The following is a 27,950-nucleotide window of genomic DNA, read 5'->3' as shown; positions in this document are numbered from 1 at the left end:
TCGTGAACCAGAAAATCTATGGGTACACATTGATAGTGTGATAGTAGGTCCTTCACTTTGAAACCTCCTTAGGGAACCAGACAGCAATCGCCCTGTTAATGCTTACCTAGGCACACCAATGTTAACCACACTCTGTGCTTGGGACATATTGAACAAATATACATGAATCCTCATACGCCCATCCATTTTAATCCAGTTTATAAATCTGCTCTCTAGCCAGGCTCCTTTGTGACACGGCGCAGTGGGGATTGCCTCATAACATCGCCTCGGGCAGGTGTCGAACCGACCGGGTAGGCGGTCGGAAAACTGCTCTTTTCCTTAGCAGCTTGGACTGCGGCCATAGACAAGAGCAGCTCTCAAACATCCATGCACCGTGTGCCAGACATAATGTGGTGCCTGGCACACGGTGCATGAATGTTTGGGAGGGCACCACATGTGACCCCCAGGCCACATTCCAGTTGCCCATAGGGGACGGGGCCCTGCTTGGGGCCCAATAAAGTCCCTTTCAGTCTGCCTTTACATGTGGATGGGACTACCGTGTAAAGACTGAGGGAACCTGACATCATAAACCCTACAGCAGTGCCTCCATTGCAGGCATCGTCCCGATTATAGGGATTCGGCTCGGACTGCCACCCAGATGGGCTCCATGAGCCTGTTGGAGGTGGCTGTCATTCCCCCTGCCGGCATTCTAATCTGGCGGTCTAACCGATTCACTAGATGTCGGGTGTACCGCCACCAATGGCCTGTCGGTAGCGATTCGCCCGACATCCGAATGAGGCCCTTAATGTGTAAATGAGGTATACACTCTGAATAACACGTTTAAGCTGTCTGCCCTGGATATGGAGCACTATGTATAATGCTGTTTCTCTCTACAGTTTATATCCTTCATTTGCTTGCTATCTAAGAAAGCTTTGCATGAAAAATTTATCTTGAGTTACTTCTGCTCGATTCTTCTTCTTTTTTCAGTGATCCTCTTCTTACCTTCCATCCTTTGCAGGCCTTTTATTTCAGGGGGATATAGGCTCCTCTCAGTCTCATGCCGGTTTGCCTTAAACCTTCCTATTGTAATTCTGCAGTTGGCTGTTACCTCATTTCATAGATCATAGCCTCTCCTCTATAAAACCCTATCTCTGTAACCTACAATTACCTAATCTCTGCCAGCCTTTCTATTACACCAATCATTCAATTAAAATCACATAGCCCCAACTAATGATCACACCTAACGGATACTAATATAATCAATCACAAAGTAAATGGTGTGAATGCATGCACATTTCTTAAGAGCACATGACTAATCCTAGTAAGGATTAGTTACTTACCTGTAATCCTAGTTCTCTTCCAGGGGTATCCTCATCAAAGCCATGAGCGGGACCCCGGAAACACAATCATATATGTGACAAACATATATGTATCTCCACATATATATACCTATATATATGTATATAATAAAAAAAGCAAATGCAGCCTTTCATAACCAGACCTGAATAATGCTGTAAGGAGTCACCTGTATATTATAAACAATATATTAAAAAACAGGGAAAAACAACAGCAAAGCATGTTTGAAAACTGTTTTAATGCTTAGCATTTAGCACAATCCCTCAGATAGGACTGAAAGCATTGACAGCTCACAGGCTGCATTGCAGAAAACTACAGCCTAGAAAGGCTGGAAAGCTAACTCATAGCAACATAGAAATACACTGGCACAGTGCCTTTAAGGCAGCCATGACCCCTAGCTTCCCATCATGCCTCAGGGGTGACAGTTAGGTAAGTTGTTCTTTGCGGTGACACAAAGCCATGACACAAAGAGTTGACAATTCCTTAAAAATAAGGTTCCTTTGCCCGGGGAGGCGGGAGGGTTGCTTATGACTTTGATGAGGATACCCCTGGAAGAGAACTAGGATTACAGGCAAGTTACTAATCCTTCTCTTCCAGGGGATCCTCATCAAAAGTCATAAGCACTAGAATAGAATAGCGAGCCTCACCTCTTCCACTGAGGGCAAAGGAAAAGAACAATCAAGCTCAGATAACTAAACTTGAAAACCCAGATAGCTTATAATCTGAACAGATTTCTCAAGGAGGCTTGGCCTACTTGAGTATCCGCCCTGGAATCGGATTCAAGACAATAATGCCTTGTGAAAGTGTATACCGATCTCCAGGTTGCTGCCTTGCAAATCTCTGCCATCGGAACGTCATGCAAGAAAGCTATTGTAGCTGCTTTCCCCCTAGTGGAGTGTGGTTAGGTGACAACAATAGGGGTTTATTTGCCAGCTGATAGGCCAATTTTATACAGGACACTATCCATCTCGAAATGGACATTTTGGAAGCTGGGAAGCCTGTCCTCAAGGAACCATAATTTAAAAACAATTGCTCTGATATTCTTATGTCCTTCGTTTCCTCCAAATAGAACTTGAGCACTCACTTAAGGTCAAAGGAGTGGAGTGACCTCTCCGCAGGAGTAGCAGGATTGGGAAAAAAGGACGGTAGGGAAATTGACTGATTAACATGAAAATCAGAGACAACCTTTGGCAAAAAAGCAGGGTGAGTTCTTAACACTACCCTGTTGTGGTGAAAGATAGTATATGGCTCTTTGGAAGACAGCGCTTGGATTTCACTTACTCTGCGCGCTGATGTTATCGCGACTAAGAAAGCGGTCTTCCATGTCAAATGCTGCAACGTGGCTTTATGGATGGGCTCAAACCGAGGACCCATCAATCTAGAGAGGACTAGATTCCCAAGGAGGAGAAGGAGGCCAAACAGGGGGATACACTTTCTTCAACCTCTGTAGGAAATCCTTGACCACCTGTAGTTGAAAAAAGGAAGGCTGGTTAGGAGACTTTCTGTAGGCCGTAATGGCGGCTAAGTGTACTCTGATCGAGGAATACTTTAAACCTGATTTGGCCAAGTACAGGAGGTAAGGAAGAATTACCTCCTCCTGCCCTGTGGTAGGATTAAAATGATTATGAGTGCACCATAAGTAGAATCTTTTCCACTTAAAGGAGTATGATGCCCTTGTGGAAGGTCTCTTTGCCTCCTTTAGTATATGCATACAGTCCTGCGGTAAATTCAAATGTCCATATTGCAGGACCTCAGGTGCCATGCTGCCAAGTTCAGTGAGGGAAGGTTGGGATGTAGAATCTTCCCGTCCATCTTGGTCAGTAGGTCTGATCTGTAAGGAAGCCTCCTGTGGGGGTGTACCGACAGCTGTAAGAGATCCAGGTACCACCACTGACGAGGCCAGTCTGGGGCTATCAGGATCATTGACATGTTGGATCGGATGAGCTTGGATACCACCTTCGGGATCAGAGGCAGGGGAGAAAAGGCGTATGCAAATATTCCGGACCAATCCATCAAAAGAGCATTCCCCCTCGTCCCTGGACGGTGGAACCTGGATGCGAAGGCGTGGCATTTCTTGTTTTGATCGCCTGCAAACAAATCTATGGAAGGTTGCCCCCACTGATGGAAAACTTCTGCCACTACCTCGTTGTTTAGCACCCAGTCTGGCTGATCTTCGAAATGCCGACTGAGTGAGTCTGCTCGCACGTTTCGTTCCCCTGGAAGGTGCACCGCTGTGATGGAGGCCTCGGGCTAGAAGCCAGTGCTATATCGTTTGAGCTTCCAGGGAGAGCGGGCGAGAGCGTGTACCACCCTGTTTGTTGAGGTAATACATGGTGGTCGTGTTGTCTGTTTGGATCAGGATCGAGTTGGACGTGATTGAGGGCTGAAAAGATTTCAGAGCTAGATGGACTGCTCGCAGTTCCAACATGTTTATGTGGTAGGATTGCTCCTTGATGGACCACCGTCCCTGCATCTGTAGGCAATCCATGTGCGCTCCCCACCCTTGTAGAGATGGATCCGTTACCAAGGACTGGGTCGGAACAGGTTGATGGAAGGGGACTCCCACTAAGAGGTTCTTTGGTCGAGTCCACCATAGAATGGACAACTTTGCTGCTTGTGAAAGCACAATTCGGTCTTCCCAGTGACCCGATGCTTGGTCCCACTTGTCCTCTAGGTCCTGTTGCAAAGGTCTCATTCTCAGCCTGGCGTTGGGAATGAGAAATATGCAAGAAGCCATCGATCCTAGCAGAGAGGCCACTTGCCGGACCGTTAGACGAGTTGTCTGGAGAAGAGTTTTGCACTTCTGTTGGAGTGATGAAAGTCTCTGTTCCGAAGGAAACGTTCTTCCTAGGCTTGTATCCAGAGTGGAGCCCAGATAATGGATCACCTGAGTAGGCCGGTGAACCGATTTCTCCATATTCACGTGCAGACCTAGCCTGCAGAGTAGAGATAGACACATTCGGAAGTCGCTCTTTACTTGCTGAGGGGATGGCCCTTTCAGGAGCCAATTGTCCAAGTACGGATACACGAACAGACATCTTCTGTGTAGAGCCGCCGCTACCACCGCCATGCACTTGGTAAAGACTCGTGGGGCAGATTTTTGTCCGAAGGGCAAAACCCTGAACTGGTAGCGATTGCTGCCAACCACGAATCGCAGATATTTGCAATGATGGGGAATTATAGGAATGTGGAAATACGCATCCTGGAGATCCACTGAACACATCCAATCTCCTGCTTGCAGATGTGGACATATTTGATGAAGCGCCACCATGCAAAATTTCTCTTTCAAGATGACTTTGTTCAGCGATCAAAGGTCCAGGATAGGTCTGAATTTGTGCTTTTGATCTCTTTTTGGTACAAGAAAGTACCTGGAGTACACTCCCTTTCCCCGCTGAGAGGGTTGAACCTTCTCTATGGCCTTTTTTTGCAGAAGGGTCACCACTTCTTGTCGTAGTAACTTCAACTGGTGAGGACAAGATCTTTTTGGATGGATGTCCTTTGGAGACACACGGAAACGTAGTGCGTATCCATTGCGCAGTATACTGTGCACCCAACGATCTTTTGTTATGTTGCACCACTCTTTCAGATGATGTGAAACACTTCCTCCCACTGGAGTGGGCAACAGTGCCAGAGGAAGCTCCTCTACCTCTGTTTTACTTTCGGCTTTGGAACTGTGATCTTCCTTGATTTTTGATTTAGGACCACTGAGGGGTTTGAACCCTCTGTTGGTAGCCCTTGCGCTGGTTGGGTCTGTATCTCCGCCTGAATTATTTTTTCTTCTCTAATCCCACCGCCTTCAGAGTGTCTAATACGGCTTTCATACTAGCCATTTCCTCATCTGTATGGCTGCCAAACAATGAGGAGCCAGAAAAAGGCAGGTTAAGGATCATCTGTTGAGCATCTGGCTTGTGAGCTGTAAGCCTTAACCAGGCAGACATCCTAGCGCAAATGCCATGCGCATAAGAGTGCGCCGATAGTGTGGCACCATCCACCGCCGTGCTAATCATTTGGTTAGCTACCAGGGATCCTTCTGTAATGACCTCCTCAAAGTCCTTTTGATTTTCCTTTGGTAGCTTCTCTTTGAAACGATCCAAGGAGTCCCATAAGGCTCTGTCGTAGCGTCCTAATAAGGCTGCTGCACTGGAGACTTTTAGTGATGACGCTGCAGACCCACAAACCTTCCGTCCCCAAGAATCCTGGGACTTACTCTTTGTCCGGGGGGACCAACAAATGTGCAGAGACAGCGTGCGTTTTTCGTGCCGCTGCGACGATAACTGAATCTGCAGGCGGATCTGTTTTAAAAAAAACACGGGTCTGTATCAGCCGGTTTGTATTTTTTCTGTATTCTGGCAGGTGCAGCCTTGATAGCAGAGGGGGTTAGGAAAATGTCCATCACTGGTTCTAGAAGCCCAGGAACCAAAGGCAGCAACGGGCGAGATGCAGATCTTTGGTGCAGCGTCTCAAAGATTACCGTTGTTGCGACCTGAGGAGTGGACATCTCAATGTTCAGCTTCTGAGCCCCTCTTTGTAGCACATCATGATACGTGTTAATAGCATCTATCGGAGACATTCTCGACTGTGGGCTGTCCGATAGGGTAGGTGAATAGTCTCTTTTAGTGGAGCGGGTGGAGGAAGATGACCATGTAGGAGACCTCCTTCTTTGGTGATGGGAAGTAGAAGGCCTGCGCTCTCGCGATCTTCCCGCACGGCGCTGACGTGCAGGTGAAGGCCATCTATCCACCTCTTGTACTAATCTTTGCAGAGGAGATCTGTGGATCGGGCTAGTATATTCTTCCCTTCTTGATGCTCCCACCGGGTCCTTACTCCAGTGATGGATTGGTAAAAGCCATCTTGGAGGTAGGTGAACGGGAGGGGAAGCTCTCCTGTGATGCGACAGAGATCTTGGTCGTGACCTCCTTGAATGACGTTCCGGGGACGCAGATGGTGAATGCGTTGAAGGACGTCTCGAGGAATGAGAGGATGAGTGCCGTGACGCTGACTCAGTCACCAAAACCACTGAACCCTCTCCAGATCTCACTGATGTGGGACTCAACGTCGAGCGTATAACCTGCTCTGACGGAGCCTTTCTCGACGTCGATCTAGATCTTCTTCTAGCCGTTCGACCAGGTGTTGGGATCGATTTCGGCGTCAACTCCGTGTGTCTCGACGGCGAATGTCTCGACGGTGAACATCTCGTCAACGACGCCAGGGTACTTCTGCGCCTCGACGTCGAGCGTCGCTGCATCAACGACGCCGAAGGACTTCTTCGCCTCAACGCCGATCGTCGACGGGTTGACGTCGGCGGAGGGCTTCTGGTACTCGACGCCGATTGTCGACGGGTTGACGTCGGCGGAGGGCTTCTGAGTCCTCGACGCCGATCGTTGCCGGGTTGACGACGGCGGAGGACTCTCTCCCCTCGACGCCGACTGTCGTTGGATTGACGCCGACAGAGGGTTGCCAGCTTTCGACGCAGAACGTCGAGACGAGGCCGGCGGAGGGCTGCTAATCCTATACGCCGATCGTCGCCGGGTTGACGATGGCGGAGGCTCACGATTCTTCGACGTCGACGTTGAATGTAGGGACGTACCTGTATGTTTGCATTGTCTCGACGGCGAGCCCGCCGTCGAAGGTCTTTTCTTGGACATATGCCCCACCGGTGGTTGTTTTCTCAGCGCCGAGCCCAACGCTGATAGATTCCTGCTTCTAGAAGAGGATCTGGGTCTCTTAGAGCCCTTTCTCCCCGGAGACCTGCCTCTGGAAGCCTTTTCTGCCAGCCCATAAAGACGAATACGCTCCCTGTCTTTTAAAGTTCTTTTAGAGAGAGACTGGCAATGAGGACAAGTCTTGGGAACATGATCTTTAGGCAGACAGAGAATACAGACTGCATGAGAGTCTGACCTGGCCTTTTTTCCACAAGACGGGCAGGGATCAAAAATGGATGGCATTTTGAGTGGTAAAAAATGCCAAAAATAGTCAGAAAAAGTGAACACCTTACTTGACTAGATGTAAAACGTCAAAGTAAGATACACTTTTCCTGAAAATTGAAGATTATTTCTGAGTAAAACCAGAAAAAAGTTGAGCTGTGTAACCAGGGTCCTGTCTGAAGGAGCCGGAAAGAACAACTGACCTAACTGTCACCCCTGAGGCAGGATGGGAAGCTAGGGGTCATGGCTGCCTTAAAGGCACGGTGCCAGTTTATTTCTATGTTGCTATGAGTTAGCTTTCCAGCCTTTCTAGGCTGTGTTTTTCTGCAATGCAGCCTTTGAGCTGTCAATACTTTCAGTCCTATCTGAGGGATTGTGCTAAATGCTAAGCATTAAAACAGTTTTCAAACATGCTTTTCTGTTGTTTTTCCCTGTTTTTTTAATATATTGTTTAGAATATACAGGGGAGTCCTTACAGCATTATTCAGCTCTGGTTATGAAAGGCTGCATTTGCTTTTTTATTATATACATATATATAGGTATATATATGAAAACAAGTTACTTACCTGTAACTTTGGTTCCCCAGTATTGGTAACTTTCATAGATTCTCATGCTTTGTATCATTCCCCGTCGTCGGAATGGGAGCCTCGGTAACAAAAATATATATATATATACATATGTATAACCATAGAAACAAAAGAGAAAAATAGGCCTAGGCCTCATCTCATTTTGTAGTATATCACCCTCTTTGTGTAAAAGAGCCCAAACTTTTGCCAGGGCCAATCAGCACAGCCTCACCCTCTGGAACCTTCCTGAGAGAGCTCAGAGCCTCAGATTTCCGTAGCCGTTGTGCCAACAGCCACTACCTTAGTAAACCGGCAGAGCTTTCCCAGGGGAGGTGGGTGGGCGCATGAGAATCTATGAAAGTTACCAATACTGGGGAACCAAAGTTACAGGTAAGTAAGTTGTTTTCTTACCCCAGTATTGGAACTTTCATAGATTCTCATGCTTTGTATCAGAATAGCAAGCAGTAGATCATGACAAGCACATTTCGGTAAATACATGGCTTTACAAAATCATCTCAGTGTACATGATAAAACAACCATTACTGAAACCAAATGTGCTTACCAGGATGGAGGGATTGTAGGGAATGCTCACCTCTCATTGAAAAAGATTCCGGAGGACTGCTTGACCAACAGCAACGTCAGCTCGTCCCACCGATTCCAGGCAGTAGTGCTTCGTGAAGGTGTGTACACTGCTCCACGTTGCTGCCCTGCAAATGTCCTTAATCGCCACTCCAGCAAAGAGAGCCACTGAAGACGCCATCGCTCTCGTAGAATGCGCCCGGGCCCTTTTATCCAAAGGTTTGCCCGCAGCCTGATGACAGTACTGAATTGCACTGGAGATCCAGCGGGAAATGCCACTCTTGGCGAGCGGTAACCCCTTCCGTGGTGCACTGTAGGCGATAAATAGTTGAGTAGACTTTCTGAAAGAGCGTGTGCGCTCCAGATAGAATTTCAGGCATCTTTGGACATCCAAAGAATGCAATGTTCGTTCCGCTTGAGTGGAAGGACGCGGAAAAAAGGAGTTCAAAATTAAGGGTTCATTCAAATGAAACTCCGAAGGCACCTTAGGGATGAATTTTGGGTTGGTTCTCAAAATCATGACATCCCTCTTGAACTGTAGAAAAGGCTCCACTATAGAGAGAGCCTGGAGTTCACTAACTCTCCTAGCCGAAGTCAATGCCAGGAGAAGGGCTAGTTTCCAAGATAGGAACTTCAAGTCCGCTTTGTGAATCGGCTCAAAGGGCGCTTTCATCAGTTGAGCCAGTACTAGGTTAAGCTGCCAGATAGGCGGAGGTGGCCGGACCGGAGGATACATCCGAAATAACCCCTTAAGGAACTGCTTAACAATCCTTGCAGACCATAGAGATGGCCCCGATGTCTTCCGTCGAAAGCGGGATATGGCAGCCAGATGTACCTTGATCGAAGAGTGCGCCAGACCTGATTTAGCCAGAGACAGGATGTAGGGCAAAATCTGATGTGGCAGGGATTTGTAAGGATGGAGTTTATTCCTCTGGCACCAAAGGCAAAATCTCTTCCATTTTGCCCTGTAGGTCTTATTAGTGCTTGGTGCCCGCGCCTGAGATAGAACATCCCTGCATTCCTTAGACAGATTCAGATGGCGGAATTCTCTGTGTTCAGGAGCCACGCTGACAAGTGAAGTGACTCCGGATCCGGATGGAGGACTTGCCCCTGATTTCTCGATAACAGAGATGGAATCAGTGGCAAGCGAATCGGGCGATCCTGGGAGAGAAGTAGGAGTTCCGAGTACCAGAACTGCCGCGCCCATGCTGGAGCAATGAGGATCATCTTGCATGGTTCTGCCCTGACCTTCCTGAGAACTCGAGGAATGAGGGGAATCGGAGGAAAGGCGTAGCAAAATGCGCCGAACCAAGCAATCGAAAGGGCATTCCCCAGAGACCCTCGCTGGGGAACCTTGCTTGCGTAAAACCGGCACTTGGCGTTCTCCGGGGTCGCAAAGAGGTCTATGGTCGGAGTACCCCATTTCTTGAACACTGCCTCCAGCGTGGCCTGATCCAGCTCCCACTCGTGTGTCCCCTTCGTCTGCCGACTTAGAGCATCCGCTGTGATGTTGAGACACACCGCTAGGTGCTCGGCTCGCAGATTGACCCCGTGAGAGATCGCAAATTCCCAGATCACCTGAGCTTCTTTGGACAGCGTCCGCGATCTCGTTCCCCCTTGCTTGTTGATATAGTGCATGGCCGTAGTGTTGTCTGTCCGGACCAGCACTGCACGGTTCTGAAGTCTGGGAAGGAACGCCAGCAAGGCTAAGTGAATGGCCCTCAGCTCCAAAAGATTGATGTGGTGCAGTCTGTCTGCTGGACTCCAGTGACCGCTGACCTGAAGCTCCTGGAGGACAGCTCCCCACCCTTCTAGGGAAGCATCCGTGGTCACCACCATAGGAGAAGGAGGGATTCGGAACGTTAATCCTCCTGCGATGTTCTGCTTCACCAGCCACCATTCGCAGGCTGTGCGCATGGCAGGCGTTATCCATACTTTGTCGTTGAACGATCCTTCTGCCTGACGCCACTGTTTGTCCAACTCCTCCTGTAGAGGGCGCATATGAAGCCTGCAATGCGGTATCAAAGGTATGCAGGATGAGATTGATCCGAGCAAGGACTTGTACTGTCGAACCGATACATGTCTCTTGTGCAGCATTTGACGAGCGGAAGTGGCCAGTTTGCCCTGACGCTCCTCTGACGGACGAGCCGTGCATCGTCTCGTGTCCAGAATTGCCCCAAGGAACTTCCGTGACCTGGAGGGTATCAGTTCCGACTTGGACACATTGAGCTGAAGACCCAAATGGGCGAACAATCTTATGCAAGTTGACACAGCCTGAGACGTTGCCCTGAACGACGGAGCCTTGATGAGCCAGTCGTCCAAGTACGGGAACACTTCCAAGGACTGCTTCCTCAGGAAAGCAGCGACTGGTGCCAGCATCTTCGTGAAAATGCGGGGTGCCGACCGAAGGCCAAACGGGAGCACCTTGAACTGGAAATGGCTCTTGCCTACTGTGAAGCGTAGATATTGCCTGTGAGCTGGGTGGATTGGAACATGAAAGTAAGCATCCTCTAAATCCAGGGATGCCAAAAAATCTCCCGGATTGAGTAGTCGTAGAATATCCTGGAGAGTGACCATCCTGAAAGAGAGCTTGATGAGATAGGTGTTGAGCTCCCTGAGGTCTAGTATAGGACGCCATGTATCCTCCGTCTTCCGAACCAGGAAGAACCTGGAATAAAACCCCTTGCCCCTTTGTGAAAGTGGCACGGGCTCTATCGCCCCCTTGATGAAAAGCTGGTGGGCTTCGAGATGTAATAGTCGGAGATGTTTCGCTGCACGGGCGTCTGGAGCTCTTGTTGGAGGAAGATCTTGGAACTCCAACGTATGGCCACTCTGAACTATATTCAAGACCCACCGGTCTGATGTTAAACGCACCCAGCTGTCCAGACAAAAAGATATCCTGCCCCCGACCGGTGTTTGTGGTAGGGGAGGAACAGTAGCCAGAGCCAGGAGGCCGCTATTGCCTCTTGGCGTTGTCTCGTCCCTGACGATTCTGACGTCCTCTCTGGGACTGCCGAGAGAAAGACGCCGACTGTCCTTGGCGCTGGCTGGAATATTGACCTTTATAGGACTGTCCAGATTGTGTGGAATATTGTCGTTGGTTTCCTCTGTAGTTAGAAAACCCCCGACCACGTGCCCCTTTGAATGGCACTTTACGGTAGGTCAAAGATCCTAAGGACTTAGCTGTATCGGTGTCCTTTTTAATGCTTTGGAGGGCGTCATCCACATGCTTACCAAAAAGCATCTCTCCGTCAAAGGGGAGGTCCAAGATCTTATTCTGGACCTCCTGGCGAAACCAGGTCGCTTTCAACCAGCCTTGACGGCGCAAGACGGCTGACCCTGCCAAAGCCCTGAAAGCAGTTGAAGCAATGTCCATCGCACAGTCGATGACTTCCGAAGAGCATCGTTCTCCCTCCATCAGCACCGGTCTGGCTTCGTCTTGACTAGTTTCTGGTAGCTGGTCCAGGAATGGTTCCATATCACACCACATCTGGCGGTCGTATCTGCCCAGAATAGCCAGAGAATTAGCCGCACGCACCAACAAGCTGGCCATGGTGGAGAATCTTTTACCCACATTGTCCAGTCTTCTGCCTTCTTTATCTGGAGGCGTGGTTAATGGAGTGGACGGATTTTTTGACTTACTTTGTGCGGCTTGTGAAATAACGGAATCCGGCTTAGGTTGTCCTAGAAGACACGCAGGACTGCCCTCTGGTGCCTTGTATTTCTTCTCCAGCCGGGGAAGAACCGGAATGACTGTTGCTGGATTTTGCATTGTCTTCAGTCCCTCATCCCAGACATGTTCTATAATGGGAATTGATCTTACAGACTTCTTATATTGGGCTTTAAAGTCATATAGGAAGCAGTCGGACTGCTCCACCGTAAAGGGCAAACCAAACCTCTTGGATGCCCGTTCCATCAAATTATGGAAACCACCAATGTCCGCCGGAGGCGATATATTTGTCTCTCGGCCTACAGCATCTGGATCCTGCGTATCATCAGGGTCCCCATCCGGATCCCCTGGATCTGTAAGAGGGATCACCTCCCCCTCATCGTCTTCGTCCGTATCTGCATCGTCTGCGTCATCATCAGCAGGTTCCGTACCTGAAGGTTGGGGAACCACTAAGGGCAGCACCGGTGAAATGGAACGAGGTACCTCTCTTGGTAGAGGTGGCAAGTCCATTGGCATGTCACGTGGCACTTCCAATGGAGAAGGACGCACTGGAGTGCGATCCGGCAACGTCGGAAAACGAGATCTATAGTCTTGCAGCATCTGTTGCAAATCCGACACTAAAGCCACTGGCAAGGCAATCAGGTCCTGCCTCAGAGAGCGGGGGCGTAATCCCTGTGTCAAGCTTCGGTGCCCCTCCTGCACCTCTGGACCATAAAACTCCTCCGTATCTGTGTCCTGCTGTTTGACATTCAGGTCTGAAGGGCTGTATGCGTCCCCAAACTGCCCATCCTCTTCATCCTCCTCCGAGTCCTCGAGAAGCATGGATGGTGGCAAAGGCGTGACCCGCCTAGGGGAAGTCATGTCCGGTGTAATCACTAATCTTTGGGTGGTAAATTCCAATTTTTTCGTCGTCGACGGTCCCGTCGGCGGTCTCGTCGACGGAGTCGATGGCAACGGGATTACCAATGTCGACGAACTCGACGACGACATCGTCGACTGAAGGGCAACTGTCGTTGACGGAGCTGAAATCGTCGTCGACGATGAGGCCGTCGACAGTCCTGTAATCGTCGTCGACGGAGCAGTCGTCGACGGAGCAGTCGTCGCCGGAGCAGTCGTCGCCGGAGCAGTCGTCGGCGGAGCACCCGTCGACGGTCTCGTCGACGAACTTGTAGTCATCAACATCGACAAACTCGTCGTCGTCGTCGTCATCGTCGACGTGGTCTTCGTCGTCGACACCGCTGTCGAAGACGACGAAGTAGATATCGTCGACGGTCTCGTCGACGACCCCATGGAAATAGGCTTAACTAAGGAGATCGTCGTCGACGTACCTGCTTTCGCCTGCGTCGACGGACGCGGTTTCTTCAGTGGAACTGACTGAGGAGTTTCTGCAGCATGTTTTTTTACAGGTTTCTCCTTCTGGGACGGAGGGGAAGATGTAGCAACCTCCTTCTTGTCCTTAGGGGCTATGTCCACAGTAGCCCGTCCCTGCCTCTCCTTTACACTGTCGTGAGGAGATTTTTTGGGACCAGCCTCCTCAGACCTGTCAGAGATCCCGTGAGGGGCTTTGAGAGGAACCTTGAGAGGGGGTTCCGCAGAAGTGGAGGGAGATGACCTACCCCTCTTCTTCGATTTCCTGGAGGAGGTGCCAGAGATAGATTCCTCCTCATCCGAAGAGATGACCTCCCTGGTCTTTAACTTCTGCAGCCACGTCAGCAAGCGCCCCTCTCTGTCTCTCAAGGTCTTGGTCGAGAAGGTCCGACAAATTTTACAGTCTGTGGCCTTGTGTTCCGGGTACAGGCAGTATATGCAGTTCTCATGCCTGTCTTCCACAAACAGTCTCTTCTTCCCACAAGAGGCACAAGCTCTAAATAAAGCTTTCTTCTCCTTTTCTGACATTCTGTCACAAAAGATGGCAATAAAGATATCCAAAAGTTAAATTCTGAGAAAAACTGAGCAGAGCTCAGTGGAGACTCCCTAGCACAACGTGCGGTAGAAAAATCTGAGGCTCTGAGCTCTCTCAGGAAGGTTCCAGAGGGTGAGGCTGTGCTGATTGGCCCTGGCAAAAGTTTGGGCTCTTTTACACAAAGAGGGTGATATACTACAAAATGAGATGAGGCCTAGGCCTATTTTTCTCTTTTGTTTCTATGGTTATACATATGTATATATATATATATTTTTGTTACCGAGGCTCCCATTCCGACGATGATACAAAGCATGAGAATCTATGAAAGTTCCAATACTGGGGTAAGTGGAGATACATATATGTTTGTCACATATATGATTGTGTTTCCGGGGTCCCGCGCATGGGTGGGAATATTCTAGTGCTTATGACTATTGATGAGGATCCCCTGGAAGAGAACCACTAGATTAACCACTACACTAACCTTGGGTCCCGAAGTAGCGTGCTATTTGCCAATAAGAGCATCAACGCCTCATCAAGGGCAGGAAGCGCTATATAAATACTATCACATCCTTATGGAATCTTCTGGCTATAGAGAAACTGCATAAAACAATCACTGAAAGGAAGTTTGATTTTGCTGCGGTTTACAGTCTGCTGGTTTCCAATCAATCAGGGAGGACTCGTGCTATATCATGTTCACCGAAACATAAATCTTTGAACCTATTTGACCTCCTAGAGATAGAGAGACGGAGATGCCGTTGTTGAGACTGTCTTCAATATTAGTAAAAACTTACCACAGATATTGTTACTCCAAGAGGAATTTTTGGGACTAATTCTGCCCTGTGAGGAAGAAATTCTAATACTGTGCTGTCATTATAGATGTTTTAGGCCTTTATTTTGCTAAAAAAAATATAAATTGTTTTATGATGATAGGTTCACAATTCAGACGGAGGGTAGGGAAGAAACCATTCGCTGTTGATTTTTGTGCACTTCTTAGTATATATGTATGATTTAACGCAATATTTCTCATAGCCTTCATACTATTGAATTGTATCAAAACGGCCTGGTGCTATGACTTCTAACCTGCTGGCTGCATTTTGTTTAACAACATGTAATAACAACCTCACTGTTGAAAAAAATAAAATGGAAATCGAACACTATAATTACCTCCAGTAAAATCCTTTGTGCATCATCTTGAGACTCAAAGGTGATGAAGCCATATCTATGAAAAAAGTGAAATATATTGTAGCTCCAACAAATATACTTATTGATCAATAGATTTTGGAGTCTTAATTCACAAGGTTTTTCTTTTTCCACACAAGTAATGAGGTGCCAAGAAAGTTAGCTAAAGTTACCTTAATGGTGACGCTAATCCTAAGGTAGCTCCCTATTTACAAACCTGTGGGTAAGGTGACACTTAGTAGCAGGACCAGACGTTGGTTTCGTAGCTTTTTAGTAGAGTTTTCCACAACTGGCACCACACAAAAAGTTCCCTTGATTATAAAGGTGCTAATTGGTGATAGCTTTTATCTAGTGGCTAATACATTGATGGGAGGTCGAAGACAATAGGAGCAAGACTACCAGTTAGGGTAAATAAAGTAATCATTAACTTAATTTTATTTCACTTCTACAGCTTTGCTCTTGCCAATTACCAACCTTTGCTGGAAACCACTTCATGTTCTACAGACCCTCATAGTCAAATTCAAAATTTCTTTAGGAAAAAAACCTCAATAGCTTACAGTTTGCAGAATGTTAGGTATCCAATAGACGTATCCTTCTTATTTCTTGGACAGGAATATGCACAGGGAATGCCATTACTGCCCCCTTTGCACATTGAATCAACCACTGAAGAGGAACATTTTGTGAGAAAAGCAATCCAAACTGAGGAACTAAGTTCTTGATGCCATCTGGAAGGGGAAATATTTTTTTTCTCCAATTATATAGCAGTAATGAACAAGTTACTTACCCTCATTAACGGATTATCTGGTAGAGACTATATCTAGCTCCAGATTCATTACCTTTACATTTCCCAGGCATCAGGCTGGATCCGAAAACTTTTGCTAAGCAATACCTCTTGAGCGTACCGTCGGTTGGCTCCATTCGGCTCAGAGTGACGTCGTCGTTAGCATCGGTTATGACTCTGCAGTACCTATATAGGCACCAACCAGGCGCGCAGCCGTCAGTACTTTTTGTTTTATCCACGCCAGAAGCGCAGTGCCACAAAGTAACTGACGTTGTCGTATGCAAAACGAGGGTCCTGAACAGGGGAGTAAACCTAGCTCTACAATACTAGTCCGCACAGTGGGAAGCATCAATGGGGCTGCAAGAAATCTGCAGCTAGACGGAAGCTCTACCAGATAATGCGTTGCCGAAGGGAAGTAACTTGTTCATCTGATAGAGACTTCTGGCTGCAGATTCCTTACCTTTGCATTAGATACCCAAGCCATACCATCTTGGCGGTGGGTTGTGGACCAATACCTCAAACTAGGAAGTCCTGCAGGGCTGAACAGGCAAAATGCCCGTCTCTGCGGACTTGATGGACAAGTTACTTACCTTTGGTAACTATGTATCTGTAAGAGACATATGTAGTTATAGATTCCTTACCTTTAGAATTACCCTCAGGCGTCAGACTGGATCCGGAGATTTTTCTTTAGCAGTACCCTTTCGCTTCGGTAGGTGGTGTCAGTCGACTCCCCGTCCGTCGTCGCCGTGTTCGTCGGGATGACGTTGAAGTGTCTATTTAGATGCCCAACCTGCGCGCTGACATCAGTTCTGACACGACATTCCACGCCAGAAGTGCAGAGCCATGCAAGACACTGACCACTGGTGCATATAACTAGGGTCGTTGAAGGGAGTATCTATCCCTAGAAGCCAGTTCGCAAAACAGGGAGGATGGGTGGGCGGTAACGAATCTATAACTACATATGTCTCTTACGGATAAATCGTTACCGAAGGTATGTAACTTGTTCATCTGAAAGAAACTGTAGTTTTTAGATTGCTTACCTTTACAATAGATACCCCAGCAATGCTAACCCCGGAGGTGGGTCTACAAACTAAGTTCACAAAAGGAAGTCCTGGAGAATAGAATGGCCAAAATAGCCATCAATCCGGACTTGGCTGTCAAGGCAATAGTGTTTAGCAAACTTCTGCAGGGATGCCCACGTGGCTGCCTGACAAATGTCAATGAGCAGGACTCCACATCCCAAGGCAGTAGTAGCTGCCGTAGCCCTGGTGGAGTCGGCACGCAGTCCCACTTGAGCTTCTTTTCTTGCTAGGGAATAGCAGATCTTAATGCACAGTACAACCCACCGAGAGATGGTACATTTTTGCACTGCAAACCTTTCTTAGCGCCTAAATAGCCAACAAAGAGTTGATCGTCCACCCGGAAATTCTTTGTGCGGTCGAGATAGAAAGAGTGCATGTTTTGGGGTCCAGACAGTGGAGTCTCTCCTCCTCCTTGGAAGGGTACGGAGGCGGGAAGAAGGTAGGAAAAGTTATGGTCTGTCCTATATGGAAAGAGGTAACCACTTTGGGAAGAAAAGAGGACTTCGTGTGAAAAACCACTTTGTCCGGATGAACAGCCAGAAAAAGAGGTATGGAAGATAAAGCTTGAAGCTCACGCACTCTGTGGGCAGAGGTGAAGGCAACAAGGAAAGCTGTCTTCAGAGTGAGGAGCCGATGAGGACAATTGTAAAGAGGCTCAAAGGGAGCACACATAAGATTTGTTAAGACCAGGTTCAAGTCCCACTGGGGCATTATGAACGGAGCAGGAGGAAAAAGAGGCGAGTAATGCCCTTTAGAAATCTATTTACAATAGGGGATTCAAAAAGAGAAGGTTGATTAGGAAGGTGAAGAAAGGCAGATATGGCCAAAAGGTAGCCTTTGAGAGCGCCCAGAGCAGAGCCCTGCTGAGCCAAAGAGAGAATGAATAAGAGTACCTCCGAAAAAGGGGCAGAAAGGGGATCCACAACATTCGCTGCGCACCATGCCACAAACTTAGTCCATCTACAGGCGTATACTGTTTTAGTGGAGGGACGCCTGGTTGTCAAGATGACTTGAAAAACTTCGGGAGGAAGGTCTAAAGCGGTTAACTGTCGCCACTCAATCTCCAAGCAAGAAGGTGGAGGCTGGACAAGTTCAGGTGGAGGACTGTCGACTCTGACAGAAGATCCTCCCGAAGAAGCAGTCTAATTGGAGGATCGATGGCAATGCTCAAGAGCTCGGGGTACCAGACTCTTCGTGCACAGTCCGGTGCCACAAGAATGACTTGGGCCCGGTTGAGCTTGATCTTCTTCAGCACTCTGGGCAGAAGTGGTATAGGCGGAAAGAGGTACAGAAGCGCGCAATGCTACTTGTGACGAAAAGCGTCGCCGAGCGGATGCCGCCTTGGAAACCCCAACGCGCAGAATTACTAACATAGCATGTTCTCTTTGGTGGCGAACAGATCTAACCAATGCTCTCCCCACTCCTGAAAGAGAGCTTGCACCACCTTCGAGTGAAGACACCATTTGTGATCCAACATGCTCCTGCGGCTGACCTCGTCCGCCCTGGCACCAGGGATATGCCCTGATGTTCCCACCATGTCCAAATGCGAAGAGCCTCTTAAAATAGGGTCCGTGACCTAATCCCACCCTGTTTGTTGCAGTGCAACACATGGCAGTGGTGTTGTCCGCGAACACTTGCACTTCTCTTCCCTTGACAGGAAGAAGGAATGCCTTCAGAGCAAGACAGATCATCCAGAGCTCCAAAAGGTTGATGAGGAGACCGACTCCGCCGGAGACCAGAGACCGCTGATCTCTGCCTCTCCCAGGTGGCCGCCCCATCCCAGGAGTGACGCATCCGTCACGCCCGTGAAGTCTGGTTGGGAAAGGGAGAGGGATCTGTCGCTGACCCAATCCTGGTTTGTGAGCCACCCTTGCAACTGATATACAGTTCCCTCCGAGATCTGGATGACATCGGAAAGATTTACCTGATGCTGCACTCACTGGAACTTCAGGTCTCACTGCAGCGCCCGCATAGACAACCTGGCATGATCCACCAGCAGGATGTAGGAGGACATGAGGCACAGCAGCTTCAGGGTCATTCTCTCCGAAATCCAGGGTAGAGGCTGAAACATCGGAATCATAGCCTAAATATACCGGACTCGCTGCTCAGGAGGATAAGCCCAAAACTGCACTATATCCAGAACTGCTCTGATAAAAGGGAGCTTCTGAGAGAGAGTCAGGTTTAACTTCCGCATGTTGATAGTGAATCCCAGCGATTGCATGAGGTCCGCCGTAGTCTGGAAGTGGGAGATGACAGCCTGAGGCGAGTAACCCTTCAACAGCCAGTCATCGAGATAGGGGAAGACTGGGACCCCTGATCTGCGCAGATGATGTTCGTGGCCTTCCGTGAACCGCAGGGAATGCCTGTGGGCTGGCAGGACAAGTATATGGAAATACGAGTCCTGCCAGTCCAATGCTACCATCCAGTCTCCAGGGCCAAGGGCAGACAGGACCTGAGCCGGCGTGAGCATTTTGAACTCTTCCTTCCGAAGGAAGCGGTTGAGGGCCCTAAGGTCTAAGATAGGACGCAGGCCTTTGTCCTTCTTGGGTACCAGAAAGTAGTGGGAGTAGCAACCATGACCTACTTCTGGCACAGGGACCCTTTTGATAGCTCCTTTGGCCAAGAGAGCTGCAACTTCCTGGCAGAGAAGGGCCAAGTGATCCTCCGACATGCAATGCAAGGTTGGTGGCATGGAGGGTGGGGTAGTCTCGTAGGGGAGGGAGTAGCCCCTTCGAACTATCTGCAAAACCCACCTGTTTGACGTGATGTTCTGCCAGTGGGGTGGGGGGGAAGGGTGATGGCAAATCCTGCAACCCACTGGCCTGTGGTGAGCCTGAAAGTTCAGACTATGAGGGTTTGGAGGCTGCTGCAGGGGGGTATTGGTGAACTGGCCCGCCCTCTGGCCCCCAGACTCGCATTGCTGGGTCCCACATCCACAGCCACGCATAGGGTCCTTTTCTGCACTTTCCTTCCCATCGTAGCTCCCACGTAATCCACAAAGAGTTGGTAGTCCACCCGGAACTCTTTAGTGCGGTCAAGGTAAAACGACATAGCTCTTTTTGGGTCCAGTCAGTGGAGACACACCTCTTCCTTAGAGGGATGCGGGGGAGCTAAGAAGGTGGGCAAGGTGATGGACTGACCCAGATGGAATTGGGTCACAACTTTTGGCAAAAAAGGAAGCCCGGGTGCTAAGCACCACTTTGTCTGGAAAAGACGTCAGATAGGGAGGCAAGCAAGATAACGCCTGCAACTCACTCAGCCTCCGGGCAGATGTAATCGCCACTAAGAAGTCTGTTTTGATGGTCAACAGCAGGAGGGGACAACTGTGTAAAGGCTCAAAAGGAGAACACATCAGGTAGGTGAGGACCAAATTAAGGACCAACTGTGGCATTACAAAGGGCGTGGGTGATCCAAACATTTTAGAAATCTATGTACAAAAGTAGACTTTTTTTTTTTTTTTTTTTTTTTTTTTGAAACCGTTTATTGCAGTTTGCAAAAGTTACAGGTATGGGCCTACAACCACCCGGCCGGCCGCTAGAATGGCAAAAGCATATTGCATAGATACAATAAAAGTCTCTCAGCAGTGCAGAGCAGTGAAACAGGAGTAGTCAATGGTGCAGGCCACACAGCTCCAAGCCCACAGTACGGTTCCATTTTCTTAAAACAAAACAACACCAAAAAACCACACCCGCAAGGCAACCCGCGATCCAAAGTGACAGCACGTGCTCCATAAGTGGGGGATCCAAACCAGCAGCAGAACTCTGAGGAGGGGAATGGGAGTAGATCAGGGACTGGGGGACCGCGCGCCCGCGGCCGAGGGAGGGGGGCAGTCTAGGGAGACGGAGCAGGCGAGGCAGCCGGTAGCAGTGGTGGCTCACAAATACCCCCGCGGTAGGCGTTCCAGGGGCCCCAGAGTTTCACCCACGCCCCAGGCTTACCCCTCGCCACATACACCACCTTTTCACGAAACATACACCAATCCATATGCTCTTTCCAGGCCGACACCGCAGGGGGCCTCTGGGATCCCCACAATTGAGCAATGTCACGCTTAGCTATCATGTATCCCAGAGTCACCCACCGCGTCTGCGGGACCGAATAGTCATTCGGTTCCCATACATTCAGCAAGCATCTCCTCGCTTCAGGCAGCAGCGTGACACGCGTCACCACACGCAGGACCTCATGCACACCACGCCAGAATCGCTCCACCTTCGGGCACTCCCACAGTATATGCATGAAAGTCGCCAACGCGCCACAGCCACGCTTACACATTCCGTCACCAGCAAAACCCATACGCAGAAGCCTTGGCCCCATCACGTACACCCGGTGAAGGATCTTGAGCTGGACGAAACGAAGGCGAGCCGGGATGGCCACCTCTTTCGGAGAGGCCACCGCGGAGATCCAATCCTCGTCGTCCAGCTCCAGCCCGTCGGCAACCCAGGCCTCGCGGAGACTAGTCAGCAGGCACGATCTATCGTTGATCAGTTTTTTATATATGAGGGAGATCGTGCTGTCCGGTACATGGCCATCCAGCACTCTGTCCTCCAGGGGGGAAGACTCCGGAATGGATGCGACATCCGGGAAGACGGAGCCCAGCGCGTGGCGGACTTGTAGGTACCGAAAGTACTCACTGCCTTGCAGCTGAAACTCCGCCTGCAGCGTCTCAAAAGTTTTGAATCCCCCCCTCGTCCAGAGATCTCCCACCGTGCTGATTCCGATCGTGTCCCACTTCGCGAAGCCCTTCGACGTCCACAGGGAGCCCAACCTCTCAGACGCATACAGCGGTGACGCCCGGGTCAAACGGTCCTTCCACCCCATAGCTGCATTAGCCGCGTGCCAGACACGCACCATGACACGCGTCGGTCCCGTCAAACGGGAGTTGGGCGCGCCAGAGTAGAGCGCGCGATTGTAATCGCCACCGGGTAGGAGCATCTTATCCATCTCAAATGCCGGGTTCAAGGCGGGCCCGTAAAGGCCATGATTAATTGCAGCTAGTTGGGAGGCCCAGTAATACCGTTTAATGTCCGGGAGGGCGACCCCCCCATCGTACCACGGGAGCGTCAATTTAGCCAGAGCAATGCGCGGCCTCCCGTCCCAGAACAGGCGCCGCTGGAGGCCCTCCACCTCACGGAAATAGCGTGCCGGGACCAAGTCCATAGTATTCTGGAGGGCGTAGAGGAAGCGCGGCAGGGACATCATTTTAAACAAGGCCGCTCGGCCGAGCGGCGAGAGCGGCAGACGCCGCCAGCGCACCACGTCCTCCCTCAAGCGCTGGAGGGGGGGTAGCAAATTCCGTTCGTAGCGGGCCTCCGGGTCAAGAGTGATATAGATACCCAGGTACCGAAAACCTTGAGAGGCAATCTGGATCGGACAGTCCCGTGGTAGGACCGGAGCCTCCCCGGAAAGCACGTAGACACAGGATTTCGCCCAGTTGATGACCAGGCCTGAGTTGCGACCGAATGAGCGCAAAACATCAACCAGGACGATCAGTGATTTACGCGGGGAGGCGAGATACAGAAGGATATCGTCAGCGTAGAGGGACACACGGTCCTCATGCTCGGGGGTCCAGCGGAGACCACGGATAGAAGGGTGCCACCGCAGCCACTCCGCCAGGGGCTCCAGGGCCAGGGCAAACAGGAGAGGCGACAGGGGGCAACCCTGTCGCGTACCCCGCCCCAGCGCGAATGGGGCCGAGACTCGCCCATTCACTACCACCTGCGCCAATGGGCACGAGTATAGCAATTTGACCCAGCTAATGAAACCCGGGCCGAACCCGAATTTCGCCAGCATCGCCCAGATGTATGGCCATTCAAGCGTATCAAACGCCATGGTGGCGTCCAAGGACGCCAAGATGGCCGGCTCCCGCACAAATGGGACACGCGCGAGCACCCCGTGTAAGCGCCGCAGATTGAGCGCCGTGTTGCGGTGCGGTATAAAGCCAGATTGGTCTTGGTGGACCAAATCGCCCACCACGCCAACCAACCGGTTGGCCAACACCTTGGCGAGGATTTTGGGCTCCGCGTTCAAGAGCGAAATCGGCCTATAGGATGTGACCCGTTCACGGGGCTTCCCCTCCTTGTGGATCACCACAATTGTGGCCAGACGCTGGTCCGGCGGGAGGGAACCCTGCGAGTGGGCCGCCAGGAACATCGCGCGCAGGTGGGGCGCCAACACATCCGGGCGTAGCTTGTATAGCTCAATGGGAATACCATTGGGGCCCATGGCCTTGCCGGATGCAACCGAGCGAATAGCCAAGGCAATTTCGTCCGAGGTGGGAGGGGCGTCCAGCGAATCCCTGTCCTCCACCGTAAGGGAGGGCAGTGCGATGTCCCGAAGCAGGGCATGGGAATCTTCCTCCGAGCAGGGGGAAACCGGGGAGTAGACTTCGCGGAAATAATCCGCGAAGCAGGAGACAATGGCTTCCGGCTCAGTGACACACGCACCATCCACACTCTCAATCAAAGGCACCACGCGGCTCGCTCTCTCCCTCTTATCCAACCACGCAATCAATTTGCCAGCCTTATCACCCACATCATACAATCGCCCCTGCTGCTCTCTACTGAGGCCCCTGGCCGCCTCCGTGACGAGGGCCCGATAGGCCGCCTGCTTTAGGTGTAGAACATGCAACTTGGCGTCTGTCACCCCGCTCCCCAGGTCACCCTCCAGTTCTGCAATCTCGGCCTCTACCCGGGTCACCTCCTCCCGCTCGCGCCGCCGGGCATGGGAGATAAAGGAGAGGGCCTCCCCTCTAAGGACTACCTTGAAAGCCTCCCACAGGGAGATGGCCGAAGAGACCGACCCCACATTCTCGTCGAAATATCGCTGTAAGGATTTGATCAAATCGGCACGAATGGTGGGGTCGCGCAAATACCATGCATTGATTGGGGCCACCCTGCCATCCCCCCTCGGGAAGACATCGAAATGCAACAACAATGGGGAGTGGTCTGAGATACCCCGCGCCAGATGGCGCACCTCCCCCACCCTCCCCGCATGGGCCGCCGGGACAAGGATGTAATCAAGCCGCGAGAGGCTACCATGGGCACCCGAGTGGAAAGTGTACTGTCGTAATGCGGGATGCTTTAATCGCCAGCAATCCACCAGGCCCAGCGTGTCCAGAAGGCCGGGTAGCCACGCCTGTGCCCGGGGGAGGTCCCTAGGGGGATGGCGATCCACTGACCCAGAGGCTACCGCATTAAAGTCCCCTCCAACCACCAGCAGGCCACTCGGAAGGTCCAGGAGGAGGCGCCCCAGGTCCGCGAATGTGGTGGCTTGTAACCCAGGCGGGACGTACACTGATACAAAGATAAACACTCTGCCCTCCATTCTTCCCACTAGAACCGTGTAGCGTCCCCTCTCATCATGGCGCACCTCATCAATCTCCAACGGGAGCGAGTTCTTGATCATAATACCCACCCCCCGCGAGCCCGAAGTGAAGCCGGAATGGGCCGCCAAACGATATCCCCGCCGATTCATTGCATGAAAGGAGTTACCTATAAGGTGCGTCTCCTGCAGGAAGACAACATCTGGTGAAATACGTTTTAAGTACTGCAGGACCACACCACGCTTAATCCTATCCCCCAGGCCGTTAACATTCCATGACAACACAGTCAAATCCCTACCCCCCATCATACGTCGAAACAATCGGTCGTCCCCCACAGAGCATCTTAAAAACAACAATATAGTAGCGGGTTTGCCTTGCGGTGCAAACAAACAACACACCCCCCCCACCCCCCCATCCCAACAGAACTCCCCCCTCCCTGCACCCCTGCATGAGCCCAGACAGCCCCCCCAAAGTGCAGTGTGCCTGTCGCCCCATAGCTAAATACTAACTAGTCCCCCAGAGGAGGAGGGAAGCCCCCAACAGACCCCACACGACCTCCATAGGAGGGGAACATACGCAATCAATAAATGGTGAAGGAACAACGTCCAGAGCAAGGCCTATTCAGTCACCCCTCAATTCTGATCCGGCAGGCCCTCCTCGCCAGCCGCGCCCCCCCCCCCGCCCCCCCGGCCCCGATCTCCAGGCAGAGTGTCCAGCCAGTCCCCAGCCGCCTCAGGCCGGTCGAAGAAGTGCGTGCGACCATCCACCTCTACCCTCAGCTTAGCTGGAAAGAGCATTGAGTACTTGAGGTTAAGGTCCCTTAGGCGACGTTTAACACCAAGAAAGCTCTGTCGCTGCTTCTGGACTGCCGGAGTAAAGTCCGGGTAGAAATGTATCTCCATGTTGTCAAGCTTGACCGGTCCCTGTTGTCTGGAGGTCTGGAGAATAGCATCCCTGTCCCGAAAATTAAAAAGCCGGGCAATGAGAGGCCGCGGCGGGGCACCAGTCTTAGGTCTGCCCCCGGGGACCCGGTGAGCACGCTCCACCGCAAAAAACTTACTCAGCCCCCGGGGCTGGAGATGGGTCTGGATCAACTCTTCCACGAAAAGATCCGCCGCCTCCGCCTCTCGTCCCTCCGGTACCCCCACAATACGGACATTATTCCTCCGGGCCCGACCCTCGGAATCCTCCAGTCGCCGGTCCATCAGGGCGCTCGCCTGGCCAAGCCGGCGCACCTCCTTCTGGAGGGCCACCACGTCTGTCGTGAGGCTCGTTGTGGTGTGGGCCAGGGAGTCGACTCGGTCGTTTGTTTTGGACAAGTCTGCCCTCACAAGGCTCACATCCACCAGGACCGAGTCTATTTTTTGCGCTAAGGTGTCGAAACGCTGGTCCACCGAGGCCTTCATCTCTGCGATGGCGCCCATGACGTCCCGGAGGGTCAGATCCACCGGATGAGCAGATGCCTCCGTCGGGCCCACCGGGGATGCACGCGATGTCTCCGGAGAACCCTTCTGGAGCGTGTAGCGGTCCATACTGTTAGCCTGGTGCGCCGTGCCACGGCGGGTCGTCTTCACCTTCGCCCGGTCGCCATCTTGTTTGGTGGACATGCTGGCTTCTCCACCGTCGTGCCAAGCTCCCCAAACGGGCCGCTATACCAAATCACGGGTGCCAGGGGGGGGGCGGGGGCGACCACCGAACCGCGGGTCAACCCACCTCCGGCGGGTCAACCGGGCTCCTGGACAAGGCCACACCACCGCACCCCGCTCCGCCGCCCCACCCCGCTTGAGAGCTAGGAGGGCGCAAAAGCGAAAGTGAAAGTGCGGGGTACGCGAGTCGCCCAGCCCCGCTCGCCGCTGTTATTCACTTTGTCCCCGGATCGCCCTACTACTCCAATCCGGGGGGCCGGCGAGGAGAAGGCCGCAACCTTCAATCGATGCTCCCACCGGCGTTCGGGGTCCGATTCGAGCCCAAAAAGCAGGTGGCGCCTCAGCTCCGGTTCCCCAACACAGTCCCCTCAACAAGGACAGGATATCGCCAGGATTAATTCAGGAGGTCGCGGAGGTCCTCGGGAGCCTCGCACCTACGCGGCCATCTTGGTTGCGCGCTAGGCTCCTCCCCCTACAAAAGTAGACTTAAAGAGAGAGGGCTGGTCTGGCAGCTGCAAAGAAGCAGACAGAGCAGAAAGGTAACCCTTGAGAGTTTCCAAAGCAGAGCCCTGCTGGGCAAGGTTCAGATTGAACAAAAGAACAGTAGAAAGAGAAGCAGAAAGAGGGTCAATAGACCTTTCTGTATAGTATAATACAAATTTTTGCCAAAGGCAGGCATATACCGTCTTAGTGGTAGGCCGCCTGGCCGCCAAAATAACGTTGAATACTTTGGGAGGTAGGTCAAAAGCCTTCAACTGCTGCCGCTCAATCTCCACACCTGGAGGAGCAGAGTTGACAGGTTTGGGTGGAGGACAATGCTCTGCTGCTGCTGCAACAGAAGATCCTCCTGAAGTAACAGCCTGATCGGAGGATCGTAGCTCATTTTCAGAAGCTCAGGATACCAGACTCTTCTTGCCCAGTCCAGAGCCACAAGAATGACGGTCCAAGTTGCTCCTGATCTTCTTCAGAACCCTGGTCAGGAGTGGTATGGGTGGAAAGGCGTACAGCAGGCTTGAGCTCCACTCGCGATGAAAAGTGTTGCCGAGCGATAGCCACCTTGGAAACTCCAGCGCGCAGTACTGCTGACACTGCGCATTCTCTTCAGAGGCAAACAAATCTAACCAAGGTTCTCCCCCTGCTGAAAGAGACCTTGCGTCACCTCCGAGCGAAGACGCCATTTGTGATCCGCTAGGCATCAACAGACGAGTTCATCCACCCTGGCGTTCAGAGAACATGCTAGGTGTTGAACACCAGGGTTATGCTCTGCTGTTCCTGCATTGTCCTGAGACTCAGGGCCTTGAGACAAAGGGTCCACTACTCCACCCCGGACTGCTTGTTGCAGAACCACATGGCGGTGGTGTTGTCTGTGAACACCTGCACTAACTTCCCCTTGACAGAGGGAAGAAATGCCTTCCAAATCGCTCAAAGGTCCAACAAATTTATGTGGAGCCCCGACTCCGCCAGAGACCAGTGTTCCCTGATCTCCACCTCTCACAGATGGCCACCCCATCCCAGAAGTGACGCATCTGTCACAACTGAGATCTGGTTGGCAAAGGAAGAGGAGTCTGCCGTTGACCCAATTGCAGTTCGTCAACCACCACTGAACCACCACTGAAGATCTTTCGCAGTCCCTTCTAAGATTTGAACCACATCAGTGAGACTTACCTGAAGCTGTGCCCACTGGAACTTCGAATCCCACTGCAGAGCCTGCATACGCCACCTGGCATGATTTACTAACAGGATGAAGGAGGCCATGAGGCCCAACAGCCTCAGAGTCAGTCTCAACGAAATCCAGGATATAGGCTGAAATATCGGTATCATAGCCTGAATATCCTGGACTCGCTGCTCGGGAGGATAGACCCAAAACTGCACTGTGTCCAGAACAGCTCCGATGAAAGGGAGCGTCTGAGAAGGAGTCAGGTGTGACTTCGGCAAGTTTATAGAGAACCCCAGCAAATGCCAGAGGT

General features: G+C 51.2%; 1 protein-coding gene across 2 annotated transcripts in view; it reads right to left on the bottom strand.

The window, feature by feature from the left end:
• The window catches only part of BOLL (boule RNA binding protein), a 1,219,536-nt gene that overhangs the window by 750,476 nt on the left and 441,110 nt on the right, over positions 1-27,950 (bottom strand). For both annotated transcript variants that reach the window (XM_085646856.1, XM_085646857.1), the window contains one exon: positions 15,142-15,196. In XM_085646856.1, the coding sequence (XP_085502982.1) occupies positions 15,142-15,196 (55 nt within the window). The remainder of the gene's footprint in view (positions 1-15,141; positions 15,197-27,950) is intronic.

This window comes from Triturus cristatus, chromosome 3_2 (genome assembly GCF_964204655.1).
Source record: "Triturus cristatus chromosome 3_2, aTriCri1.1, whole genome shotgun sequence".
Lineage (NCBI taxonomy): Eukaryota > Metazoa > Chordata > Amphibia > Caudata > Salamandridae > Triturus > Triturus cristatus.
Note: the sequence above shows the minus strand (reverse complement) of the source record. Positions and strands in the feature narration are given on the sequence as shown.